The sequence below is a fragment of the Mustelus asterias genome, chromosome 9 (assembly GCF_964213995.1).
Source record: "Mustelus asterias chromosome 9, sMusAst1.hap1.1, whole genome shotgun sequence".
In the NCBI taxonomy this organism is placed as follows: domain Eukaryota; kingdom Metazoa; phylum Chordata; class Chondrichthyes; order Carcharhiniformes; family Triakidae; genus Mustelus; species Mustelus asterias.
The window spans coordinates 48,299,052-48,323,458 of NC_135809.1; the positions used below are offsets into that span (position 1 = coordinate 48,299,052).

The window sequence follows — 24,407 nt, forward strand, 5'->3', positions numbered from 1 at the left end:
TCATTTTCAAGAGGAATGCAATTAGCAACGTTTCTGTTCAGGAGTAAGGACAAAAATCTGACCCTAACCACAGACCACTGTTCTTCTTAAAAATCAGCTTCATCTCAATGGCTGAGTGGCAGGAAACAAATGGTAACTGATGATGGATGCTTTTGCGACTGGATGGCTGCTTCCAATGGGGTTTTGCAGGGCTCAGTACTGTTTCCTCTCTTTTTGTTGTATATGCTAATAATTTGGTCTTAAATAGAGGGTAAATAATCAAGAGGTTTGCAGATGGCTGTGCGGTTGATTGTGAGGAGGATTGCTATTGACTGCAGGAAGATATCAATGAACTGGTCAGATGGGCTGAAAACTGGCAAATAGAATGCAATCCAGAGAAGTGTGAGATGATGCGAAGGTCAATCAAGGTAAAGAGTTACACTACAAATAAGAGGGTACTGAGAGGTGCAGGGGAAGTGAGGGACCTTGGAGTGAATGCCCATGGTTCCCTGAAGGTAGAAGAACTGGTTGACAAAATGGTTAAGAAGGCAGATGGAATCCTTTATTAGCTTAGCCATAGAATACAAGAGCAAGGAGATTATGCTGGAAGTATGTAAAATATTAGTTCGGCCACAATTTGACTATTGTGTGCAGTTCTGGTCACTTCATTACAGGAAGGTTGTTAATTGCATTGGAGGGTAAAGTGAATTTTTATGACAATGTTGCCAGGACTCACAAACAGCAGCTATGAGGAAAGATTGGACAGCCTGGAGTTGTTCTCCTTGGAACAGGGGAGGCTGATTTGATTGAGATGTACAAGATTGTGAGGGGCCTGAATATAGTGGATGGGAAGGGCCTATTCATCTTAGCAGAGAGCTCAATGACGAGGGAATATAAATTTAAAGTGGTTGATATAAAGATTAGAAGGCTGATGAAGAAAGACCTTTTCACCCAAAGGGTTTTAGGGGCCTGGAATTTACTGCCTGACAGGGTAGTAAAAGCAGAAGCCCTTGTCTCAGTTATAAGAATCTGGATGCGTACTTCATGTGCCGTATCCAGCAGGGCTTCAGACCTAATGCTAAAAAAGGGGTTATGTTGGGTGGCTCGTTTTCTTGGCTGGCACAGACAGAATGGACCAAATCATTTCCTTCTGGGTCATTCTATGATACTTTGCTGAGGGGTAGGGCAAACAGGGAAAGGAATTGTAAATGTTGCACCCTGTTCAAAAAAAGGAGAAAGGTAGCTGCAGGTCAAGCATCCTAACATCAGTATAACTTTCACTTGGAAAAATATAGTTTAATATACAAGAGCCAACACTGAATGGTTAAAGATAAATTGTGATTGAGTTCTTTGATGCAGTAACAATAAGGACAGTGAATTGATGTTGTTGTGTATATGAACTTTTAAAAGGTGTTCAGATAAAGTGGCACAAATAAGCAGAGTACCAAAATTGAAGACCATGGGATTAAACGGACAATAACAGTCAGGGTACAAAATTAGTTAAGGGATGGAAAGCAGAGAGTGGGAGTTTATAGTTGCTGTTCAAATTGAAATAAAGATCAAAGAAATCAGAGCAGAAATTGCCTATTTGGTACCTGAGCCAGCCAGTTCCACCATCCTTTGCCTCAGCTACACCTTCCCAAACTATCTCCATATTCTTCAACTTCCTTCATATCCAAAAATCTGTTCATCCTCGATTTGAATATACTCAAATGACTGAGAATCCACAGCATACTGCAGTAGAGAATTCCAAAGGTTCACAACTTCTGAGTGAAGCAATTTCTGCTAATTGCGGTCCTAAATAGCTGACCTCTGCTTCCCAGATTATGGTCACTAGTTCTTGACACACACACACACACACCCCCCCCCCCCCCCCCCAGGGGAAACATTCTTCCAGCATCTACCCTGTCCGAATCTCTATTTTAGGTTTCAACTAGATCACCTGTCAATTTTCTAAACTCTAGTGAATTAGGCTGAGTTTACTCCATAATCTCTCCTCATTTAATGATTCTATCATCCCAGGAATTAGTCCACTGAGCTTCCATTGGACTCCCTGCAAGGCAAGTATATTCTCCTTAAGGTAAGCAGATCATAGCTGTACACTGTGCTCTAGGTCTGGTCTTATCAAGGTTCTATACAACTGCAATAAGATCTTTACTCTTGTACTCCACTTCCTTTGTAATACAAGTTTACATATCAGCTTTCCTAATTATTTGCTGTATCTGCACATTGACTTTCTGTGACTCATTTACAATGATCCGTCTGAATGACATCATTTCCCATGCGCCCTTCATTTAAAAGTAGTTTGTCTTTCTAATTTTCCTACTCAAGTAGATAACTTCAGATTTCTCCACATTATATTCCAATTGACACGATCTTACCCACTCCTTTAACTTGTCAATATCCTTTTGCAGCCTCTGCGCATCCTTCTCACAGCTTACTTTCCCACGTAACGTTGTATTGTCAATGAAACTGGATACATTACATTTGATCCCTTATCTGAATCGTTAATATAAATTCTAAGTAGCTGAGGCCCAAGTGCTGATCCTTGCAGCATGCCACTAATTACGACCTGTCAATTCAAAAAAGGCCCATTTATTCCGACTCCCTGTCATTTGTTCATTCTCAATCCTAAATCCATGTTAAGATATTACCCCCAATCCCATGCCCACGAGGCATAATTTTGCATATAAACTTTTCTACATATTAATTTCCTGGACTCGAGAATATAGGGGAAAATTTATGTAAAGTTTGTTCTCCAGCAATAAGGATACTTCAATTGCAAGCAATAAAAAAAACTAACTTCACAAAATAAATCAAAAGAATAATGTTTAGTAAAGACACTTCATTGGGACCATGCTCTGGGCCACACAAGCTGCCCACCACAACATTTTGCCATTGGTTACATTGTCTACCTCGTCAGCTGACCCTCACAGCATGTTACCATTGGTTACATGATAACAAGTTTGTGAATGACACAAATCTCAGAAATATAGTAAACTGTGAGGAGAATAATAATGACCTTCAAAAGGTCAGAGACAGACTGTGGAACTGGAAGACACATGGCAGATGAAACTTAACACAGGGAGGTGTGAAGTGATTCATTTTGGTGGCAAGGACGAGAAGAGACTGTACAACCAAATGATATAATTTTAAATGAAGGTTGGAACACTACTGTTCAGTCTGTAAACCTGGCCCTGAGCTTCTGGGCTGCTGCCATTTTAATTCTTTGCCCCATTGCCACTCGGACACCTCTGGCCTTGGCTTCTTACACTGTTCGAATGAAGCTCAAGGAAGAGCATTGTCTTCTGATTAGGTACTTTATAGCCTTGTGAACTCACCATTGAGTTCAACAATTTCAGATCCTAACCACTGTTTTGATTTTTCCACACATCACTGTTGATAATGACTCTGTGAGACCCATTTACCCATCCTCCTCAAGATCAATCTTTTGTTTCTTTACAATATTTATCCTATTAATATTCCCTTTTGCCTGACAGCATCATCCCTTTTGTGATTTATTTTCTTCTGCCTTTTCCATCCTATCATAAACTTTCACTTCTTTTTCTCCCCCCTGCCCTTTCTCGACTTGCTTAAGACCTGTTATATCTTTTGGGATTCCCTGGTTTTGGGGCGAGTGCAGCTGGAGAATCCCACCCCACTTATCTGAAACATTAACACTACTTTTCTCTCCACAAGATGCTGCTACTCTGTTCTTTTTGTTTTCTTATTTTACTTTTCCAACATTCTGCAATATTTTGCTTTTGAATTATAATACAGAAGACTGAACTAAAATTATGCAGCACCGTTATGGAAAAATAAGCCTTTCATGCCACAGATGTTAATCTTGAGGTATCAACCATCATCTTCAGCAATATGTTTTCCAATGGGGCGGCACAGTGGCATAGTGGTTAGCACTGCTACCTCACAGCACCAGGGCCCCGGGTTCAATTCCTGGCTTAAGTCACTGCCCGTGTGGAGATTGCACGTTCTCCCCATGTCTGAGCAGGTTTCCTCCAGATGCTCCGGTTTTCCTCCCAATCTGAAAGACATGCTGGTTAGGTGCATTGACACGAACAAGCACCAGAGCGTGGTGGCTAGGGGAATTTAACAGCAACTTCATTGCACTGTTAATCTAACCCTTACTTGTGACTAATAAATAAACTTTAAAGCTTTAGGTCAACCACAAAGGACAATGACCATGGTCACGTTTCCCAGCCTGCAAACTTGTGTGTGATCACCTACAGGGAATCAACACCATTCCTAATGTCCGATGGATGGGTCTTTGAGCTCATCAATATAATTCCCATTGTCCTATGAATTCAATTATCAGCGACAACAGGGTGTGGAGGTTGGTTAGCTCAATTGGCTAGATTGATAAAATGTGGTGCAGAATGATCCCAATGGCATGGTTTCAATCCCTGTACTTGCTGTTGAAGTTGATGGAAGACTTTCTCCTTGTCTTGTTCCAGGCCTGAATGCAGAGTGGTGCTCCTCAATCTATATAATCAATTGTTACTTTGTAACAGAGAGATGACTATGGTCCCTTGTGCACCATGGCTAATTACCTTACAAGATTCCCAAAACCAGACTGGCTTGAATAAAATGTTAAAACAACCTGCCTGCTCTCAAAAATCTCTGTTACAACCCTGATATTTGGGTGCAACTGGGCAGCCAGATGCAAGAAATAAGGTAGAAATGTGCAGAGTTTAGCATCTCACTATATTTTTTGGCAGGCAGTTAAAAGTTCTGTTTTCCAACAGGTGGGAAGTTCATTTTGGCACTAATTTGGGGTCATTGTATTTCCTCACCAGCCCTTCCATTTCTTGGAGTGCAGCATGCCAGATGTAAAGCATACCCATTCTAAATTTACCATCACGTTGCTAGGCAGCAGTAAACAATCAAGATGTTATGGAAAATCTTTACAATATTGAGGCAAGTGTATTTTTGGAATTTCTTAATTGGTTCATTGAAGTTTTGATGTTTTCTCTCTTGGCACACAGTGCCTTGGGCCTTCAGGCCAACTGACGTAACCTATTTATTTTTATCACTGGCATCACTATTAAAATCAAGGGGCTTGCCAATGATAAGTATTTTCTGTCTGAAAGAGAGAGAAGACCAATAAATGAATGCTAGCCAGATCAGGCAACATGAAAGATATACTGTTCCACACCTCCACATTTATGCATCAGTGCCAGAGGAGAAATAGCCTTGTTAGGAAAGACATAATCAAAGGGTGTTGCATTCGCAGACCCCAATTTGATTATTGAGGTATCTGGATGTCCAACTAAGCAGAATGTGAAATGTTCCTTCAGATACACCCTAATAACTGTGAACACTAATGGGACTAAAGGTTGACAATGATAAAAGCAAATTACAGTGGATGCTGGACTCTTAAACAAAAACAAAATGCTGGAAAACCTCAGCAAGTCTGACAGCATCTGTGGGGAGAGAACAACGCCAATGTTTCAAGTCCGGATCTAGCCTTGAAACGTTAGCTCTATTCTCACTAAATGCTGACAAGTTCCCTGGATCTGATAACCTACATTCCAGGGTCTTAAATGAAATGGCTAAAGAGATAGTGGATGCATTTCCAAAATTCTCCAGATTCTGGCAAGGTTCCAGCAGACTGGAAAACCACAATTGTTCAAGAAAGGAAGGAGACAGAAAGCAGGAAATTACATACCAGGTAGCCTAACATTTATCATTGGGGAAAATGCTGAATCTATTAGTAAAAGAGGCAGTAGCAGGACTTTTATTCAATCATAATAAAGACAGAGTAAAATGTGATTTTGTTAAAGAGATATAATGTTTGACCATAAGACATAGGAGCAGAATTAGGCCACTCGGCCCATCGAGTCTGCTCTGCCATTCAATCATGGCTGATCTTCTTTCTCATCCCCATTCTCCTGCCTTTTCCCCATAATCCCTGATCCCCTTATCAATCAAAAACCTATCTATCTCTGTCACTCAAGACACTCAATGACCTGGCCTCCAGAGTTCCACAGATTCACCACTCCCTGGCAGAAGAAATTCCTCCTCATCTCTGTTTTAAAGGATCGTTCCTTTAGCCTGAAGTTGTGCCCGCTGGTTCCAATTTTTCTTACTTGTGGAAACATCCTCTCCACGTCCACTCTATCCAGGCCTCGCAGTATCCTGTAACTTTCAATAAGATCCTCCCTCATCCTTCTAAACTCCAACTCCCAGAGTTCTCAACTGTTCCTCATACGACAAGCTCTTCATTTCAAGGATCATTCTTGTGAACCTCCTCTGGACCCTTTCCAAAGCCAGCACATCCTTCCTTAGATATGGGGTCCAAAACTGCTCACAATACTCCAAATGGGGTCTGACCAGAGCCTTATACAGCCTTAGAAGTACATCCCTGCTCTTGTATTCAAGCCCTCTTGACATGAATGCTAACATTGCATTTGCCTTCCTAACTGCCGACTGAACTTGCACGTTAACCTTAAGAGAATCTTGAACAAGGACTCCCAAGTCCCTTTGTGTTTCTGATTTGCCAAGCATTTTCCCATTTAGAAAATAGTCTATGCCTCCATTCCTCCTTCCAAAGTGCATAATCTCACTTTTCCACATAGTATTCCATCTGCCACTTCTTTGACCACTCTCCTAACCTGTCCAAGTCCTTCTGCAGCCCCCCTGCTTCCTCAATACTACCTGTTCTTTAAGGAAGTAACAAGGAATGTGGATTAAGAGCAACCTGGAAATGTGGTGTACCTAGATTTCTACAAGACATTTGATAAGGTGCTACATTAAAGATTACTGCACAAGATAAGAGCTCTTGGTGTTGAGAGTGATATATTAGGGTGGATATAGGATTGGTTAGTTAACAGGAAGAAAAGAGTTGGGATAAATGGGTCATTTTCAGGTTGGCAAATTGGAGTGCAATTGAGATCTGTGTTGGGGGCTCAACAATTTACAATCTATATTGATGGCTTGGACGAAGAAAAAAGTGTTTGCAAAATGTGTTCGTCACACAAAAATAAATAGAAAAGAATGTTGTGAAGGGGACATGGAGTCCGCAAAAGGATATAGATAGGCTAAGTAACTGGGCAAGAATGTGGCAGATTCAGTGTAATGTAGGAAAATGTTAGCTTGTCCACTTTGCGAGGTAGGACAGAAAAGCAGAATATTATTAAATAGAGGAAAACAGTAGAATGCTGAAATACAGAGTGATCTGGGGACCCTTTTCCATGAAACACAAAAAGTCAGCATGCAGGTGCAGCAAGCAATTAGGAAGGCGGACGGAAGTTTGGTCTTTATTACAAGAGGAATGGATTATAAAACTAGGGAAAACTTGCCATAACTAGTGCTCTGATTGGCTGGCAGCTGTTGAGGAGGGCAGCATCTTTAAATAGAGATGACCATCCCTCTTGGTTGCTAATGACTGGATGACGTTTAGGGTTCCGCTATAACCATCCGGGGCTGTCTCCCACTTTTGAGCTTGCCGACAGCATTAAATTCAGCACAGATATTTCTTGATAGTGTATTGATCTATTTTCTCTCTTTTTTTTAAACCATCCAGAGATTAGGAGTTTGTCTTTCGAAGGAAGATTGGGCAGTTTAGGCCTATACTCCCTGAAATTTAGAAGAATGCAGAGAGATCTGATTGAGGTGTACAAGATGATAAGGAGGATTGACAAGGTAGACATGGAGAGGATGTTTCCTCTTGTAGGGCAATCTAGAACAAGTTTTAGGATAAGGAGTGGCAGATTTAAAACAGAGATGAGGAGAAATTACTTCTCTCAAAGGGTTGTGAGTCTGTGGAATTCATTATCCCAGAGCATAGTGGATTTCAGGACTTTGAGTAAATTTAAGAGGAAGAGGTGGACAGATTTTTAATCAGTAATACTTTGAAGGGCTGTGGTGAACGGGCAGGAAAGTGAGTTGAGGCTGGGAGATGCCCCCTCCTGCTCCTAGTTATCTTATGATTCTTTTCTATTATCTAAAATTTTCCCAATCTTCTGGTTTACAATTAATCTTCACAACATTGCATACCTTTTCTTTCAATTTGATGTCATCTTTAACTTTAGTTAGCCTCAGAAAGCTTACACTCCTTGTAGTCTTTTTTTCTCAATAGAATGAATATATCTGCCTCAGGTTATCTACCATCTTATCTTTTAACCTCAGATTACATAGGGAGGGATATTCTGAGCTCCCTACCTCAGCAGGTATTCACATGGCGGATGAGGTGAGCCATTGGCTGCTGTCAGGATCTTACAATCCTGCCAAAGTCAATGGGCCTTTGCATGGCTCGCCCCACCTGCCACCAGGAAACCTCCTGCAGGGGGTCGATTTTGGCGGGGCCAGAAGCTACCACGAGTGAAGTGCTGGAAAATCCCACCTTAGAGTTTATACTGATCAAATTTGCATCGAGTTTATGACTCTCTCAAGTTGCAGCTGCTGACCTCAACACACTATTCAGGCAACCGCTTTCAGTTGATTGACAGTTAACCACCACCTAGTTTCTATTAACGAGGTAATGTAACTAACTTGCAGTTTCATTTACAGTTAAGTTCTAAGTTAAATTCTAAATGAGGAACTAAATGTCAACTTGAGAAGTACTTCACAGAGAAATCCTACTTTTTCCAAATCCCGACTTTAGCATTCTTGTTTATGAAGAAATGTGATGACTCCCAAAAGGAAATGAACTGGGCATTGATCTAATTTCTATTGCAGTGGCTTTGATGGCAACACTACTGTCTCTGAGTCAGAGGTTATAGGTTCAAGACCCACTCGAGAAGGCTAGGTACAAAATCTAGGCCGATGTCCAATATTGAGGGAGTGCTGCATTGTCTTTCAAATGAGTGGCCCCAATGCCCCCTCAGGTGAATATGAAAGTCATCAGAGCAGTACTTTGAAGAAGATTAGGGCGATCTCCCTGATGTTCTGCCAATAATTGTTCCTCAAACAACTTCACTAAAACAAGTAATTGGGCTATTAATTACTAGTTATGGTAGCTGTGCATAGGTTAGCTGGCATATTTCTTAAAGTAGTAATAACACTTTTTATTTAAATGTAAGGCAGTTTGGGAGGTCCTGAGATCACGGCAGGTGTTATACAAATGTAACTTTTCTTGATGGATCTTGCAATGTGTAAAATTAATACTGTATTTCCCTACCCAAATGTCATTACAACCGATAAAATTAACTAATTGCAAAGCCCTTAAAGATGTCTCTGAGAGTCATAAGTGTATTCGGGTGTTCAGGATTCGGGTTAATGTGGGACAGGGGAAAAGTACCACACACATTGAAATGTAGAGAGTCACACGGAAGCAGCAGTGTATTAGCGAATCTGGTAGAAGTTGGCCTGAAGATAGCATCTAGTCAGGACTGTATCCTGTATATATGTATATAATTGTGTGTTATTAATGAACAGTTATCGTTCAACTGTAGACTTCTACATGAGACAACGTACAACCTAATAACAATAGGTGTTGTCATGACCTCTCAGGGATGAAGGAGGAAATCTAGTTGTGAAAGATGGAAGTAGGTAGGGGTCAATTATTTGAGCTAATCAGAGCATTGAGATATAAATCAGTGTTCCTAACCGTGGGACTGTTCTTGATATTGTCTTAGTTCAAGTGTCACTGATCTCTTCTGTAAATCCCCAGCCATGTCCTGAAGAATCAGAATTTTACTTCCCAGTATTTAAACAGATGATAGTGCGTTCTGGGATTTAACAATGGCCTGTGTTATCCAAGTGGATACATCTTAGGCTCTTGTTCTGATATGCACTTCTCCAATCTTTAAAAAGGGGGACTGATCCACACTTTGGGACAAGAGCAAATACAGTTGATGAAGCAGCTTTAGTTTGCCGTGAGTAGGAAATGCAACAGCATCAGCTGGAAATTGTTTCCTTCAGTTCTTTCCAAGCTACAACTAAGCCAAACAGTATATTCTTCTTCTCTGGCCACACCACGGAGTTCAAAGACTCATATCACAACCCTTCCCAGCATTTCAAACTATGGGCCTTCTCACCTCCTTCAGTCTTTCCTTTCTCATACAATCCATTTTTTAAAAACTGTAGCATCACGCAGTCATGTTCTGATTTGCCTCAACATCTTTCATTGCCTTTGTAACCTTGACAGTGCCTCGCATGTTGCAGCTTGGCATTTCACCCATTCTTCACAATGAAAAATGTTTCCAGTAGCCTTGCAGAACACATTCAGCAGAAAGACTAAAATACCTAAAATGGAGAATGTTTATTTTGATAGCCGACTACCAAGGAAAATAGCAATTAAGTAAATACTTACTAGTGTCCAACTAGATCATTCTGTCTTTCCCAATTTCTGGATGTGTTTTATGTATTTAGATAGGGAGAGAGCCACATTTACATTGCATAACTATAGTTTTTCAGAATGATGCAAACATTAGACATAAGATAAATTTACATTCATTATTGAACTTCAAAATGATTCAGCTGACATCACTGCTCTGACTTCCCTTCCTATTCAACACCGGGAATAACTCAGCAAAACCTTTTGTTCAACTGACATACGTTACCAACTAATCCACGGATTACAAAGCCTTGGGAGTTCCTTTCTCTTGGCACTGTAAGTTTCAAAAAGAGATCACGATGATGTATTACGGAAATTATTTTCCTTACAGTAAGCTTAGAAATACCAGGCACACAGGTGAATGGCAGATGTGTTTCCTCTTGCCACATTTCTGCCCTCCCAGTGTCTTAGCAAGCTATGAGTAGCTATGTCTTGTGAACAAGATCACAGTCACAATCTGTGCTGAGGTTTCTGGTCTTGACCAGGATTGCTTCAGTTGAGCTGAGGGTGTCTAGTTGGGGAGAACAAAATTGATTGTTTCCTTTTCCCCCCGGCTAGAAGGATATACATGTGGGCAGCAACCGAGGGTAGGATTGGCCTCGGTTTTGATGCCACACGTAGTTGCATCACCTTGCTTGCCCTGTCTGCTTAGGTCCGCACGTGAAGTACACTCACAGGAGTTGAGGGACCGGGGGGACAAGTTACTGGAAGGCAAATCTGGAATCATACCACAGCAACATGTAAACAGCTTAACAGAAGAGGGGAAACGAGAAACTTGAAGAAAATGCAGGGAGTATAATAATATAAATGTGATGGTACACAGTGCAATAGCTAAGGACTTGTGTCAAACACAACATGGTTAATGTATATCTCTCTGCGTGAATACCGTAACATGTAAGCAAAGTGGGTGCCATTTGAGAGAACGATGATTTAAGACTGATGACATAAAAAGATTCTTCTCAGTTCCAAAATACTAGATCTGACCTCGCTGAAAATCTTGTCCAACTCAAATGGCATTCAAACCATCAAATGTGAACAAAATCTCAGGTGGTGCAACCAGAAAACAAGATTGATGTTGATGTCTCAAACTCACAACAGAGAAAACAAGTGTGCAAGATCAACACAGAATCACTTACTGTGGCCTGGAGGCTTCGGCTTGGTCAGTCTGAAGCTTTTCTCCACCTTCCACTTCCATCGTGCAATACACAATACGATTGGGTGCCACTGATTTCAGTCCTTGAACTTCCATTATAACAATCTAAAAACACAATAAAGATCTGTGAGGTTTGAAAAAATATAATTTCTTGCTACTTACAATGGCACAGGGTGAAGCACTTCAACACTTGCATGCTATTAGGGGTTGCATCATGGATGGTGCGCTGGACTTGACTTTTAGGACTGCTTAACCAGAGGTCAGAGGCACAAAAAGCACTGGCCTCTTCCCGCTGATCCTTCAGTGGGGACAGTAACATACAGATGCATTAAAAATGGCACAGCAGCACTGGGGCTCAGGTGTCTAGCTGAGTGGAGCCATCTGAGTCCAATCAGATATATAAAAATGCCCTAGAAGGATTTCTACTGAACCTTGCATTCTATATCGCATATGCTCAACTAGTTTTTTTCCCATGGCATTGACATTTTTACAGGCCCAGCAGCTTCAGAATCATCACCATCTGAACTTATCATGAATAATTAACTGCCATTCAAAGAAATATTCGTATCACTCTGAAATGTGACACAGCATAAACCGTATTAGTTGGGCATCTATTTCAAATACCGAACATTAAATGTAAGAATGCAAGAAAGTGTCTTAACGAGGTTAGGGCAGCACGGTGGCACAATGGTTATTATTTCTGCCTCATAGCGCCAGTGACCCAGGTGCATATTGGCCTTGGGTGACTGCGTGGAATTTGCACGTAGTCCCCCGTGTCTGTGTGGGTTTCCTCTGGGTGCTCCAATTTCCTCCCACAGTCCAAAGATGTGCAGGGTAGGTGGATTGGCCATGCTAAAATTGCCCCTTAGAATCAGGGGGACTAGTCAGGCAAATACCTGGGGATAGAGCTTGGATGGGATTGTTGTTGGTGCAGGCTTGACGGGCTGAATGACCTCCTTCTGTACTGTAGGGATTGTATGATCCTAGGTGGCCTCACACCACTGGCCAAGGCTAGTTCCTCATCCTGCCATCAAAAGTGCTTTGCAAAGGTTTACTCGCAGGCCTCGTGCATATGTTTTAGTTTTGACTGATTACAATGCGAAAGACCAAATCAGGGCAGTGGCACCACATTTACAATGGGTGATTGTTTTCATCTACAACTTAATAATCTTGATCTTAGTGTCACAAGTCTTGGCAAATCTGTTAATTAGTTACCAGAATTCAGCTCCACTCTAGTCTCTATGGTACTGTCTGTCCCACTTGCTTTTTATTCCATTTAATTTCTGCCCACAACGTTTTACTTTGCCCACTTACTCTTTCTAATGTATCCAGAAAAGCAAACTGACTGAGCAGAACAACGTAGTGTTTCAGAATATCACTGCCATCTGTGAGAGTGAATCCTTGTGGGTTTAAAATAAGACCAGAGCTGACTGACACCAACTGTATGTATTTTTGGGCCAATTTCTCTTCAAGCCCCATCTTTCTACAAACTATTCTTTCCTGCTGCCAATTCCAGGAAAGAACAAAGAAAAATTCCTGAGATGAAACATGCTCATGTTGCTATCACACAACCTGAAGCCAGAGAAACAGCTATATAAAGTGGAGTAAAGGACAAAGTGTGGCTTGTGTCTGTCGCAGGAGAGTGCATTTTGTTGCCTCATTAACAGCAAACATTTTGGATGGGAGTTTCCTGCTCTGTCAATGGCGGGTGTCATCGCGCAGAACGGCAAAGTTTGGCAGTCATCCAATATCAGTTTCCCGCCAGTGGGAAAAGGGTTCGCAAGTCAGGTAGCACCCCCACGCCATGTCAGAAACTACATTTGCTTGCATTTAAGTATCACCTATAAGGAGGCCAGCTCACCAGAATCACACCCTCACTCCAGATCCACATCAGCAGCTAATTAGACTCATGACCGGATGCAAGTGATGTGCACCTGGCAAACTGCACTTCATTCGTGACTTTGAAGTAAGTTTGCCTATCCTGCATGACACAGCACTTGCTGCTACTCTGACTCTGTGCCAGGCTGCGCAGCCAAGACCGTCACAGCTCAAAGGGGGTTCAGAGCCAAGGTTCTCCATTCCAGACCAGCAAGAAGAAGGGGGCTCTGTGAAACAACACAAGGACAAGAGAAGGGGTTGGAAGCCAATGGCTTGACTGGAGGCAGGAAAGACTGGGGAAGGGCACACACAGTCACATGACTGGGGGCATGCGACGGGGAAGGGCACTCACAGTCATGTGACTGGGGGCATGCGACGGGGAAAAGGTGCACACAGACACAAGGGGGGGGGGGAAATGGGATTGGGGGGGCTGTAATTCGAAGGGGTGAGAAAGCAAAGACCATCCTGGGCAAGACATAAGAAGTAATAGTCTCCAAAAGGATAGAAAGTCCAGTGAGTCTGGATTTAGAGGGCTGTGCTTGGAATGACCGTCCTTGTCCCAGTCCAGGGAGAGGAGGGTCTGTTAATCCTGTGTCAATTAAGCCCAACATGATGTGTACAGAGTGTGGGCAGCTCCTCACACACATCAATCCTGGGGATTTCTGGCTTCATACTGAGCCGCAGATGGCACAGTCGGGGGGTGTTTTTTTAAAAAGATTTTTTTGTATTAATAACAAGTAGGCTTGCATTAACACTGCAATGAAGTTACTGTGAAAATCCCCTAGCCTCCACAATCTGGCACCTGTTCAGGGACACTCTGGGAAAATTTAACATGGTCAATGCACCTAACCAGCACGTCTTTCAGACTGTGGGAGAAAACCGAATGATCCGGAGGAAACCCACGCAGACACAGGGAGAACGTGCAGACTCCGCACAGACAGTAACCCAAGCCGGGAATCAAACCCAGGTCCCTGGCGCTGTGAGGCAGCAGTGCTAACCGCTGCGCCAGTGTGTCACCCACAGGTGGGGGCGATAATGTGTCGACCTCGCTAATGGTATTGAAATGCATTCAAGTTCATGCTAATAATCCTCATGCCCATTTTTGGGTGCAAAGCAGTTCATGCCTGTGAAAAGGGGCTGGGAAGATAGCAAACCATTTGGTGTTGGGTGCGAAACTGATATTTAGCTTTGTATGCTATCTTCCCACCTTGCCACGCTGATCAACGGGTGTGACAAGGTGGTAAGATCACAGCCCTTCTCTCACTTCACTGAACATTCACTTGCGCTGATCTTAACAGGGCAGCAGTGTGGGTGCATTAGTAACCTCGCCAGCAACCTCTGCTAGAACACAAGTGTGTGATTGTTGGATATTGAAGAATCGCACGTTTGAATAGTCTTTGTAATTGATGGCTTCCCCCATTTCACTTCAGACATCTCACCTCAATTCTAACTCTGGAAGATCACCTACTCCTGGGCTAAAAACGGCACTTCCATTTTTCACACACTCAATTCTGTAGCTTTTGGCAAATTGACTATCAAATTCATACCAAAAATGTCAGATTCATCATTCTATTCAAAGAGAAATGAATCGCAGTTGATAAGTTGTTTCATTGGCAGCCATTTAAAACCAAATCCCCCGTCTCGGAGTTCCATTCAAACACAGCTGTCGGTGCCTTATGCAGCAGGATCCCAGAAGAGAATAAATTCATTCTCGATTTTCTATAAATGTCAACATGCTAACAAATCATTTAACAACTTGACAGCAGCAAATTAAACATTTCAATCACTCGTGAATTCTCACGGGGCATGTAATTAACTGACCTCCAGCGTGAATGACAACACAACGTCGGATTTTGAGAGCTGAATCTCATTTTCATCTCCAATGTCCAAAAAGGAGGAATTCTGGGACCGCTTCAGCTTCTGAAGTTTAAACTCTGGACCTCCTTTTGCCACTGGCAGGCTTTCCAGGTTAGCCATGAGCAGGTTGACAGAAGATTTCAGCTCTTCGATGTACATATTCTCCATATCCTTCTGGACAAACTTGAGAAATTTTCGCTCCTTTAAAAAAAACATTGAGAGCAGAATAAGGAACAAATGGAGATGTGATGCACATCATGGAGCCACTGACAGAGAGCAATATAATGCTGGCATTCTGAATGTGGTACTGGCAAAGTGCAGCTAATGGTGTTGGGGTAACGATATAAACAAAGGAGGAATTAGACAGATTTTTAATTGGTAATGGGTTGAAGGGTTATGGGGAGAAGGCAGGAAAATGGGGATGAGGAGCATATCAGCCATGATCAAATGGCGGAGCAGACTCGATGGGCCGAATGGCCTAATTCTGCTTCTACATTTTCTGAACCTATGAACTTATAAGACCTATTATAGAAGTGAGCCCTAAGTTTAAACTGGCCCTTATTTGTGGTTTTAATTCATTACTCTAAGCCAAATTTGGATGAGCACTTGAAATATCATAACATTCAAGGATACGAGACGAGTGCAGGAAAATGGGATTAGTGCGCCTTTAGTGATAGTTATTGTCGATGCAGACTTGATGGTCTGAAGGGCCTTTTCTGCGATGTATGACTCTATTGCCGGAATTTTACCGCTTCACCCACCCGAGGCTCGTAAGATTCTGCCCGAGGCCAATGGAGATTTCCGTTCTGCGAGCCTCACCCACTCCGATTCTGGGATGGGCAAGGCGGGAAAATTCTGGCTTATGACTCTTAATATGTCGTAGATACAGGCTCAACCATCAGCAGAATCCTGTGTCTGGAAACAGGACAAAAATGGTACTCCTTTCCCAGGCCTGGGGGCCTTTGGCTTCGGGGACCACTGGCTTCGGGGACAGGGTTTTCAATCCTCCTGGATGGTTCTGGAGGTTTGAGGAATTGAGGATTATTCTACAGGGCACCACTGTGAGCTGTCAGGGAGAAACATCGTAGCGGCATTAAAAACAAATTGTGCTTTTTAACAAAACTTTCTTTGACCACCTCTGCTTATTATTTATAAATTATTTGGAGTTGAGAATGGATACGAGAGTGCTGGTCAAGGATCATCCAGATGCATAAAGAAGAGTCTATTCACTTCCCAATTGATTTGGGAAGGCAGCATAATGTGAGGATAGACATGTCAAGCAGTCACTTGTCAAAGCTTGAGAAAGGGAAAGATTGAGCTTGAGAAGGGGAAAGAGGTAGAAGATTTTGTAATTGAATGTTAAAGAACACAACCAACTAGAGATATTAAAATGTATTTGGGGCTGTCATATAGGAGGCCTGTTCCACTGGCCCAGAAAAAGAGTTAGGACTTCAACCTTGCACCTGGTGAACTGGGCATTTTTACATGCAAACAACAATCAATCCGATTAGCTTTTCACAACTGACACGGTCAAATATTAAGGATGTGGATGCAAAATGATTTGAGGGAAGTAGTGCTTGTGGACAGGAAGTGTGCATCATGCACAGGATCTTTGATCAGGTTTATGTAGGTTTCTAGTCACCTCACATCCCAAAACTACAATGCTGTAAATTTTGCGCCTCAGAGCACGGTGGCACAGTGGTTAGCTCTGCTGCCTCACAGCGCCAGGAATCTGGGTTCAAATCCAGCCCTGGGTGATTATCTGGGTGGAGTTTGCACGTTCTCCCAGTGTCTGCATGGATTTCCTTCGGGTGCTCCGGTTTCCTCCCCCAGTCTAAAGATGTGCAGGTTAGGTCAATTAGCCATGATAAATTGCCCCTTAGTGTCCAAAAATGTGCAGGTTAGGTGGACTAGTCATGGTAATTGTGTGGGGTTACGGGATGGGAGGGGGAGCCTTGATGGGCTGAATGGCCTCCTTCTACACTGCAGGGATTCTATGATTCTGTACTTCCATTATTTTAAATATAGCTAACAAACGCCACTTGATACTCCTAGCAAATATAGCATTAATTTTCAGACAACACTTACTTTAGCCAATTGTTCAGCCATCTGCAGCCTCCCATCAAGTTCCCGCCGAATCTGAGCTGCTTGTTCGTCAGCATTGTCCAGCTAAAGTGGAGCACAGAACACATCACAAGACATTAAACTTGGAAAACAAAAGGCAAAATGCTGCCGATGCTGGAAATCTGAAAAAAAAACTGACAATGTGGGAATTGTACAGTAGATCAGGCAACGGCTGCTGAGAACAGGACTGTACAAAGTCTGATAACACCAGGTTAAAGTCCAATAGGTTTAATTGGTAGCACAAGCTTTCGGAGTGTCACTCCTTCTTCAGGTGAGTGAAGAGTTGTGTTCACAAACAGGGCATACATAGACACAGACTCAATTTACACGATAGTGGTTGAAATGCGAGTCTTTACAGGTAATCAAGTCTTTACAGGTACAGACAATGTGAGTGGAGAGAGGGTGAAGCACAGGTTAAAGAGGTGTGAATTGTCTCCAGCCAGGACAGTCAGTGAGATTTTGCAACCCCAGGCAAGTTGTGGGGGTTACAGATAGTGTGACATGAACCCAAGATCCCGGTTGAGGCCGTCCTCATGTGCGGAACTTGGCTATCAGTTTTTGCTCAGCGATTCTGCGTTGTCATGTGTCGTGAAGGCCGCCTTAGAGAATGCTTAACCGAAGTTCAGAGGCTGAATTCCCATGAATGCCTGGAGCGGAGAAGCTCAGAGGCTGAATGCCCGTGACTGCTGAAGTGTTCCCCGACAGGAAGAGAACATTCCTGCCTGGTGATTGTCGAGCGGTGTTCATTCATCCATTGTCGTAGCGTCTGCATGGTCTCCCCAATGTACCATGCCTCGGGACATCCTTTCCTGCAGCGTATCAGATAGACAATGTGGCTGAGTCGCAAGAGTATGTCCTGTGTACCTGGTGAATGGTGTTCTCATGTGAGATGATGGCATCCGTGTCGATGATCCGGCACGTCTTGCAGAGGTTGCTGTGGCAGGGTTGTGTGGTGTCATGGTCACTGTTCTCCTGAAGGCTGGGTAGTTTGCTGCAGACAATGGTCTGTTTGAGGTTGTGCGGTTGTTTGAAGGCAAGAAGTGGGGGTGTGAGGATGGCCTTGGCGAGATGTTTGTCTTCATCGATGACATGTTGAAGGCTTCAAAGATCAGAGGCTGAATTCCCATGAATGCCTCTGATCTTCACAACTCTGCCACAGCAACCTTTGCAAGACATGCCGGATCATCGACACGGATGCCATCATCTCACATGAGAACACCATCCACCAGGTACACGGTACATACCCTTGCGACTAAGCCAACTTTGTCTACCTGATACGCTGCAGGAAAGGATGTCCCAAGGCATGGTACATTGGGGAGACCATGCAGACGCTACGACGATGGATGAATGAACACCGCTCGACAATCACCAGGCAGGAATGTTCTCTTCCTGTCGGGGAACACTTTAGCAGTCACGGGCATTCAGCCTCTGAGCTTCTCCGCTCCAGGCATTCACGGGAATTCAGCCTCTGAACTTCGGTTAAGCATTCTCTAAGGCGGCCTTCACGACACATGACAATGCAGAATCGCTGAGCAAAAACTGATAGCCAAGTTCCGCACACGAGGACAGCCTCAACCGAGATCTTGGGTTCATGGCGCACTATCTGTAACCCCCACGACTTGCCTGGGCTTGCAAATCTCACTGACTGTCCTGGCTGGAGGCAATTCACACCTCTTTAACCTGTGCTTCACCCTCTCTCCACTCACATTGTCTGTACCTGTAAAGACTTGATTAGCTGTAAAGACTCGCATTTCAACCATTATTGTGTAAATTGAGTCTGTGTCTATGTATGCCCTGTTTGTGAACACAACTCTTCACTCACTTGAAGGAGGAGCAACACTCCGAAAGCTTGTGCTACCAAATAAACCTGTTGGACTTTAACCCCTGGTGTTGTGAGACTTCTTACTGTGCTTACGCCAGTCCAACACCAGCATCTCCACATCATGAGAACAGGACTAACAGCTCTGTTTGGATACATTCCTGGATGGTTCATTCCATGATGTCCCACCTCTCACCTTCACCATTAACCATCTTGAGATTTTTCTCCCGGATTGCTCACAGCAATGCCTGGGGGTCAATCTTCAATTCCTGGAGATCCCAGAACATTCCTGGAGTGGATGTGAATCAGTGTTAATTTTTCAGGTTGATATCCTTTTTATTGTTGGGGGGGGGGGGTTTATTTACAAAAACAAGCATATTTGAATGTATACCAAACCGGAAGTGTTTTAATGTAGATACTTGGCTCAATCTTGTAGACATTCCAGAAATCTGCAAAACATTCTCATCAAAAAAGGATGGCTGGCACTTTCTGGACAACAAATTGAAACTGTGAAAATTGATTTTCTTAAAAATGCATGTTTGCTTGTATACATCTAGAATGATGCAGGGGGAGGGTGAAATGCTGTTTTTTTAAATTAAAAAATAGTAACTTGGATAGTCCAAAATAAAGTGAACCAAGTGGAATCGGTGATGTTGCTACTGAACCAAAAACAGTTGGGAAAAGTTGCAAGCAAGAAAATTGTTTCAAGGATACCAGTGAGAAACTGGGGTGTGTGCTTGATGTAACCCATCCAGATGGGGGAAACTCACAGCAGCACAGGATCGATAGATAAGATGGCGATCTGATCCACAGCTAGAAGTGAATCTACATTCTCAGAAGCTGATTTCTGCATCGCGTGAAAAAGTAATATTCTGGCCTGATTGTTGCTTGCATTCATCATGAAGAAGGTTCACCTGAAGGAAAACATTAAAAATGCAGACTACCCCTGTTCTTACATCTGCATTGGGTAAATAACATAAGACTGGGCAATTCAGCTCCTTGAGTTTGCTCCACCATTACAATCATGACTGATCTCATTACAGCCTCATCTCCACCTTCCTGCCCACTCCCCATAACACTTCATCCCGCTACTAATTAAAAACCTATCTATCTCTTCAAAATTGTTGAGTGTCCCAGTGTCTACTGCACTCTGGAGTAGAGAATTCCACAGATTCATGACCTTTTGAGTGAAGTAATACCTCCTCATTTCTGTTTTAAATCTGCCACCCCTTAGCCTAAAGCTATGGCCTCTTGTTCTAGAATGTCCAATAGGGGGAAGCATCCACTCTACAACTAGCATCTCAATCCCCTTTAGCATCTTACAGACCTCAATTAGGTCTCTTCTCATTCTTCTGAACTCCAGCGAGTGTAGACCTAAAATGCTCAATCTCTCTTTCGAAGACAAGTCTTTCATCCCTGGAATCAATCTAGTGAACCTTCTCTGAACCACCTCTAATGCATTCACATCAAAACTGTGTGCAGTACTCCAAATGCAGTCTCCCCAATGCCCCTTACAGCTGCAACAGCACTCCCCTACTTTTACATTCTATTTCATTAGCCATGCATGCCAAAATTCCATTTGCCTTCCTTATTACCCGCTGCACCTGCATACTAAATATTTATCTGTGGAATTCGCTACCCCAAAGTGCAGTGGATGCTCGGACAGTGAGTAAATTTAAGGAATTAGACAGATTTTTAACTGGGAATGGATTGCAGGGTTATGGGGAGAGGGCAGGAAAGTGGGGATGAGGAGCATATCAGCCATGATCAAATGGCAGAGCGAACTTGATGGGCTGAATGGCCTAATTCTGCTCCTATATCTTATCAGCTTACACATATGCCCAACTGACAGAAGTAAAGATTCTTACTTATATAGTACCTGTCATAAGCTCAGAACATCCTAAAATATTTGTGAAGTCCAGTCATAGCTGTAATGTAGAGGATGCAGCAACCAATTTGAGCATGGCAAATGGAAATATGATTACGACCAGACAATCTGCTTTAACATGTTAACAGATGGATACATGTTGAACTGGACACAAGCAGCCTCACCTTGCTTTTGCTCAAGCAATGTCAAATGATATTTTAATCCATTCAGGAAGCCAGGCAGGGTCTGGTTTAACATACCATATGGAAGACAGCATCTTGGACAGAGTGCATGTTGCCTCAGCACTGGAGTGTCAGCCTCGGCACAAACAAATCTTCCCAAGTTTGGCAATCACAGTCGGATTGCCACTCTGTTCCTATTTTTTTACCTTGCACCAGAGCTATGCAATTCTTGCCCAGACTTCCAAACCGACTTCTTCAGAAATGTAGTGTACCTATTCTGGGAGTCCTTCCTTGTAATGGAAGATTCTCAGGGGAACCAAAGCCATGCCCCTTTTAATGGCACATGCTTTGTATTCCAGTACGTTTAAAGCCATGGAGAGAAGTTACTCAGAGAAGTTAAGTATGTAACGGTCAATGGGATAGGGTGGTAAGTGGGTGAGTGGTTAAGGTGGCATGCAGGGTGACAGGTGAGTGAGGGTTCAGGGTAGCATGCAGGTGAGGGTTCAGGATGGCAGGTGGCTGGGTGAAAAGTTCAGGGTAGCAGGTGGGTGAGGATTTAGAGTGGAAGGTGAGTGGGGACTTGGGGTGAGTGGCGGCATAGGGTGGCAGGTGGGCAAGGGGCGGAAGATGGGTCAGGAGGGTAGTGTTCTGGATGCAGGAGGTAATCGGGTGACCAAGAGTGTATTTGTGTGGTCAGTTTGGTAGACAGGTAGTGGGGAGGGTAGTCTGGTGGTCACTAGGTGTAATTGGATTGTTGGGGATGTAGTCAGGTGGCCATCAAGGTAATCAGTGGTCAGGGTGGTAGGGGAGGTACTCGGGTGTTTGGAGGAGTAGTTGGTTGATTGTGAGCATTGCCAGGTGTACAAGAGAATATTCCGGGGTTTGGGGTTGGTCGGGGGTTCTGGCGGTAGTTGGTAGGACTGGTGATGTAGATAATTAACAGTTGACGGTCAGCATTATAGCTACCCAGGAGTTAGAACTGGTTTTAAACAACCATCCAGAGATCAGAAGTTCTGGGTCATTATGTTGAAGTCTCTGGAGAGGGGTTATACCAGGAATGCCACCACTGAGCCAAGTCTGGCAAAGAGGGAACACAACCCCTCCCCCTCATCCAAGTAAAGGACAGATACTTTGCCAGAGTCAATTTATAAATTGACTTTTGCAGAAGACATTGGACTATTAAATCTGTAGACTTTTCACTATTTACAGATGGCCATAATATTAAGTATCCGATTATTTCTAAATTGTCTTCTGAAACTCCTGAACTAATCATTCTTAATGATCACCAAATAAAAATAAAATACTTTAAAATGAAATTAACATGCCTGTGGATTGTGCATCTGTAATGCCTGCGGATTACTCCTTGATGAACCAAGTGACTTGTTCCTAACGCATATTTTCTGGCTAAAAATGGCAAGGCAATGAAGTCAGATTGATAGGACTGGTGATGCAGATAATTAACTACATTCCCACATTACGTATAATTGTATTTATTTCCAGATCTACAGGATCAAACTTCCGCTGCAAGAATGTTCCAGCTCACAATTACTTGCAACGATTTACAACATTCTGGCCTGAACAGTCTTACATAACCGTGTAATTTAAAGTACTCAGTGTCGGTATTCAGAAACATGTCAGTTGAAAGGCCCTTAGGTGCCTTTTGCCTTTCCTAACATTTCAATCAAAGGTTCCTGTAAATTCTCTGAAACATAATAATAATTCAAATATTCACTGAGTATATAGCTTTCAAAAGGAGTTGCCTATCAGCAGAGCTATCAATCTTGGTGAATGTTAGAAGTGAGATCTATGAACCAAAGATGTGCAGGTTAGGTGCACTGGCCATGCTAAATTGACCCTTAGTGGCCTGGAATGCATTCGTCAGTGAAATTAGCAGGGTAAATATGGGGGATTATGGGGATAGGCCCGAGGTGGGATTGTTGTTAGTGCAGACTCAATGAGCCAAATGGCCTCCTTCTGCACTGTAGGGTTTCTATGATATGATCAATGATCACAACAGATAAGAAACCCAGTTAAACAGGAGGAGCCATGAAACATGTCAAAGTTTCTTACATTTTCAGGTGAAATTAACAAGGGTTGATGGGCCTAAAATAAGATTCATCGGAAAACTCAGAGTTGGAAGATCATTGTCACATTTTGTTATTTGGTTCTACTTTAATTTGTCTTCGTTTAGGCAGAATGTTGATAGACATCATTGGAAAGGAACGAATCCCCCATTGTTCCTAAAATCAAACCATCAGATACAGATTGGAACTTATTCAATAACACACACTGGGTTAAAAAAAAATCCTGTGCAGAGGTTAACAGCCTCTTCATTCATTTCTCCTACAACCAATCAGAATCCCAATGATATCACACCAGCTCCCTCACCACCACTTTCCCAATCAACATCTATTTACTGTCAACTTTTGGCATTGAGAGTCAATCCTCTAAGTTGCAACTACTCAATGTGACTCACATACATAATGAGACCAGCTTTAGCCTTCTAAACTGATGAGAATGGATGCAAATCCCAACAAAAAGATTAAGTGTTAATATCACTATTATCCCAACTTCACAAAGGAACTCAAGCCTGTTTTTAAGTGCTGTTCGGCCTTGGGCGAATGTAATGGCAAGATTCCCCGGTCTGTTTGAGAACTCCTCAAAGACATTATTCAAAGCATTTCTGACTATCCACTTCATGCCTAAGAACTCTTTATCCATTTTTCTCTCCTCTGTCACTCTGCATTCCCTCCCCCCCACCCCCACCACTTGCTCTTCCCACCTTCCCCCCAACCCCTGCTTTTGAGTAATTTTGTGCACTTTACACACAATGAAAAACCTAGTCCAAAATCCGCCTCAAATTGAGGTCCCTCTCTGGAGGTGATTAACCTTCTCCCTGCATTCATCCCCGGCACTGTGGACCAACAGACATCATGGTCTGAAATGAAACAAGACACTCTACGTCTCAAGCTGGTATCTGGAAAAGCACAGGAAAAGAAATATACTGCAATGATAAATATACAAACTAACAACAGAATTAAAATATCAATCATTTGACAAATTGCTACTGGATCATAGCTCCTAATATAATATACATTGTTGCAAAAGCTAGATCATAATTCATGTGTGTTATAATATAAGCTTCAGTTATATGAATAAAACTTGTAGGTTAGAGGTTAAAGTGATAACTGTACAATAAATGGAAACATCTGATTGGCAAACTGATAAGCAACCTTGAAGTAAGTGCAATT

General features: G+C 42.8%; 1 protein-coding gene across 2 annotated transcripts in view; it reads right to left on the minus strand.

Annotated features, from left to right (window-relative positions):
* Positions 1-24,407, minus strand: part of cadps2 (Ca++-dependent secretion activator 2) — a 660,384-nt gene that overhangs the window by 332,911 nt on the left and 303,066 nt on the right. For both annotated transcript variants that reach the window (XM_078220144.1, XM_078220143.1), the window contains exons 4-6: positions 17,253-17,333; positions 15,129-15,365; positions 11,413-11,534 (exon numbers count right to left, since the gene is read on the minus strand). In XM_078220144.1, the coding sequence (XP_078076270.1) occupies positions 11,413-11,534; positions 15,129-15,365; positions 17,253-17,333 (440 nt within the window). The remainder of the gene's footprint in view (positions 1-11,412; positions 11,535-15,128; positions 15,366-17,252; positions 17,334-24,407) is intronic.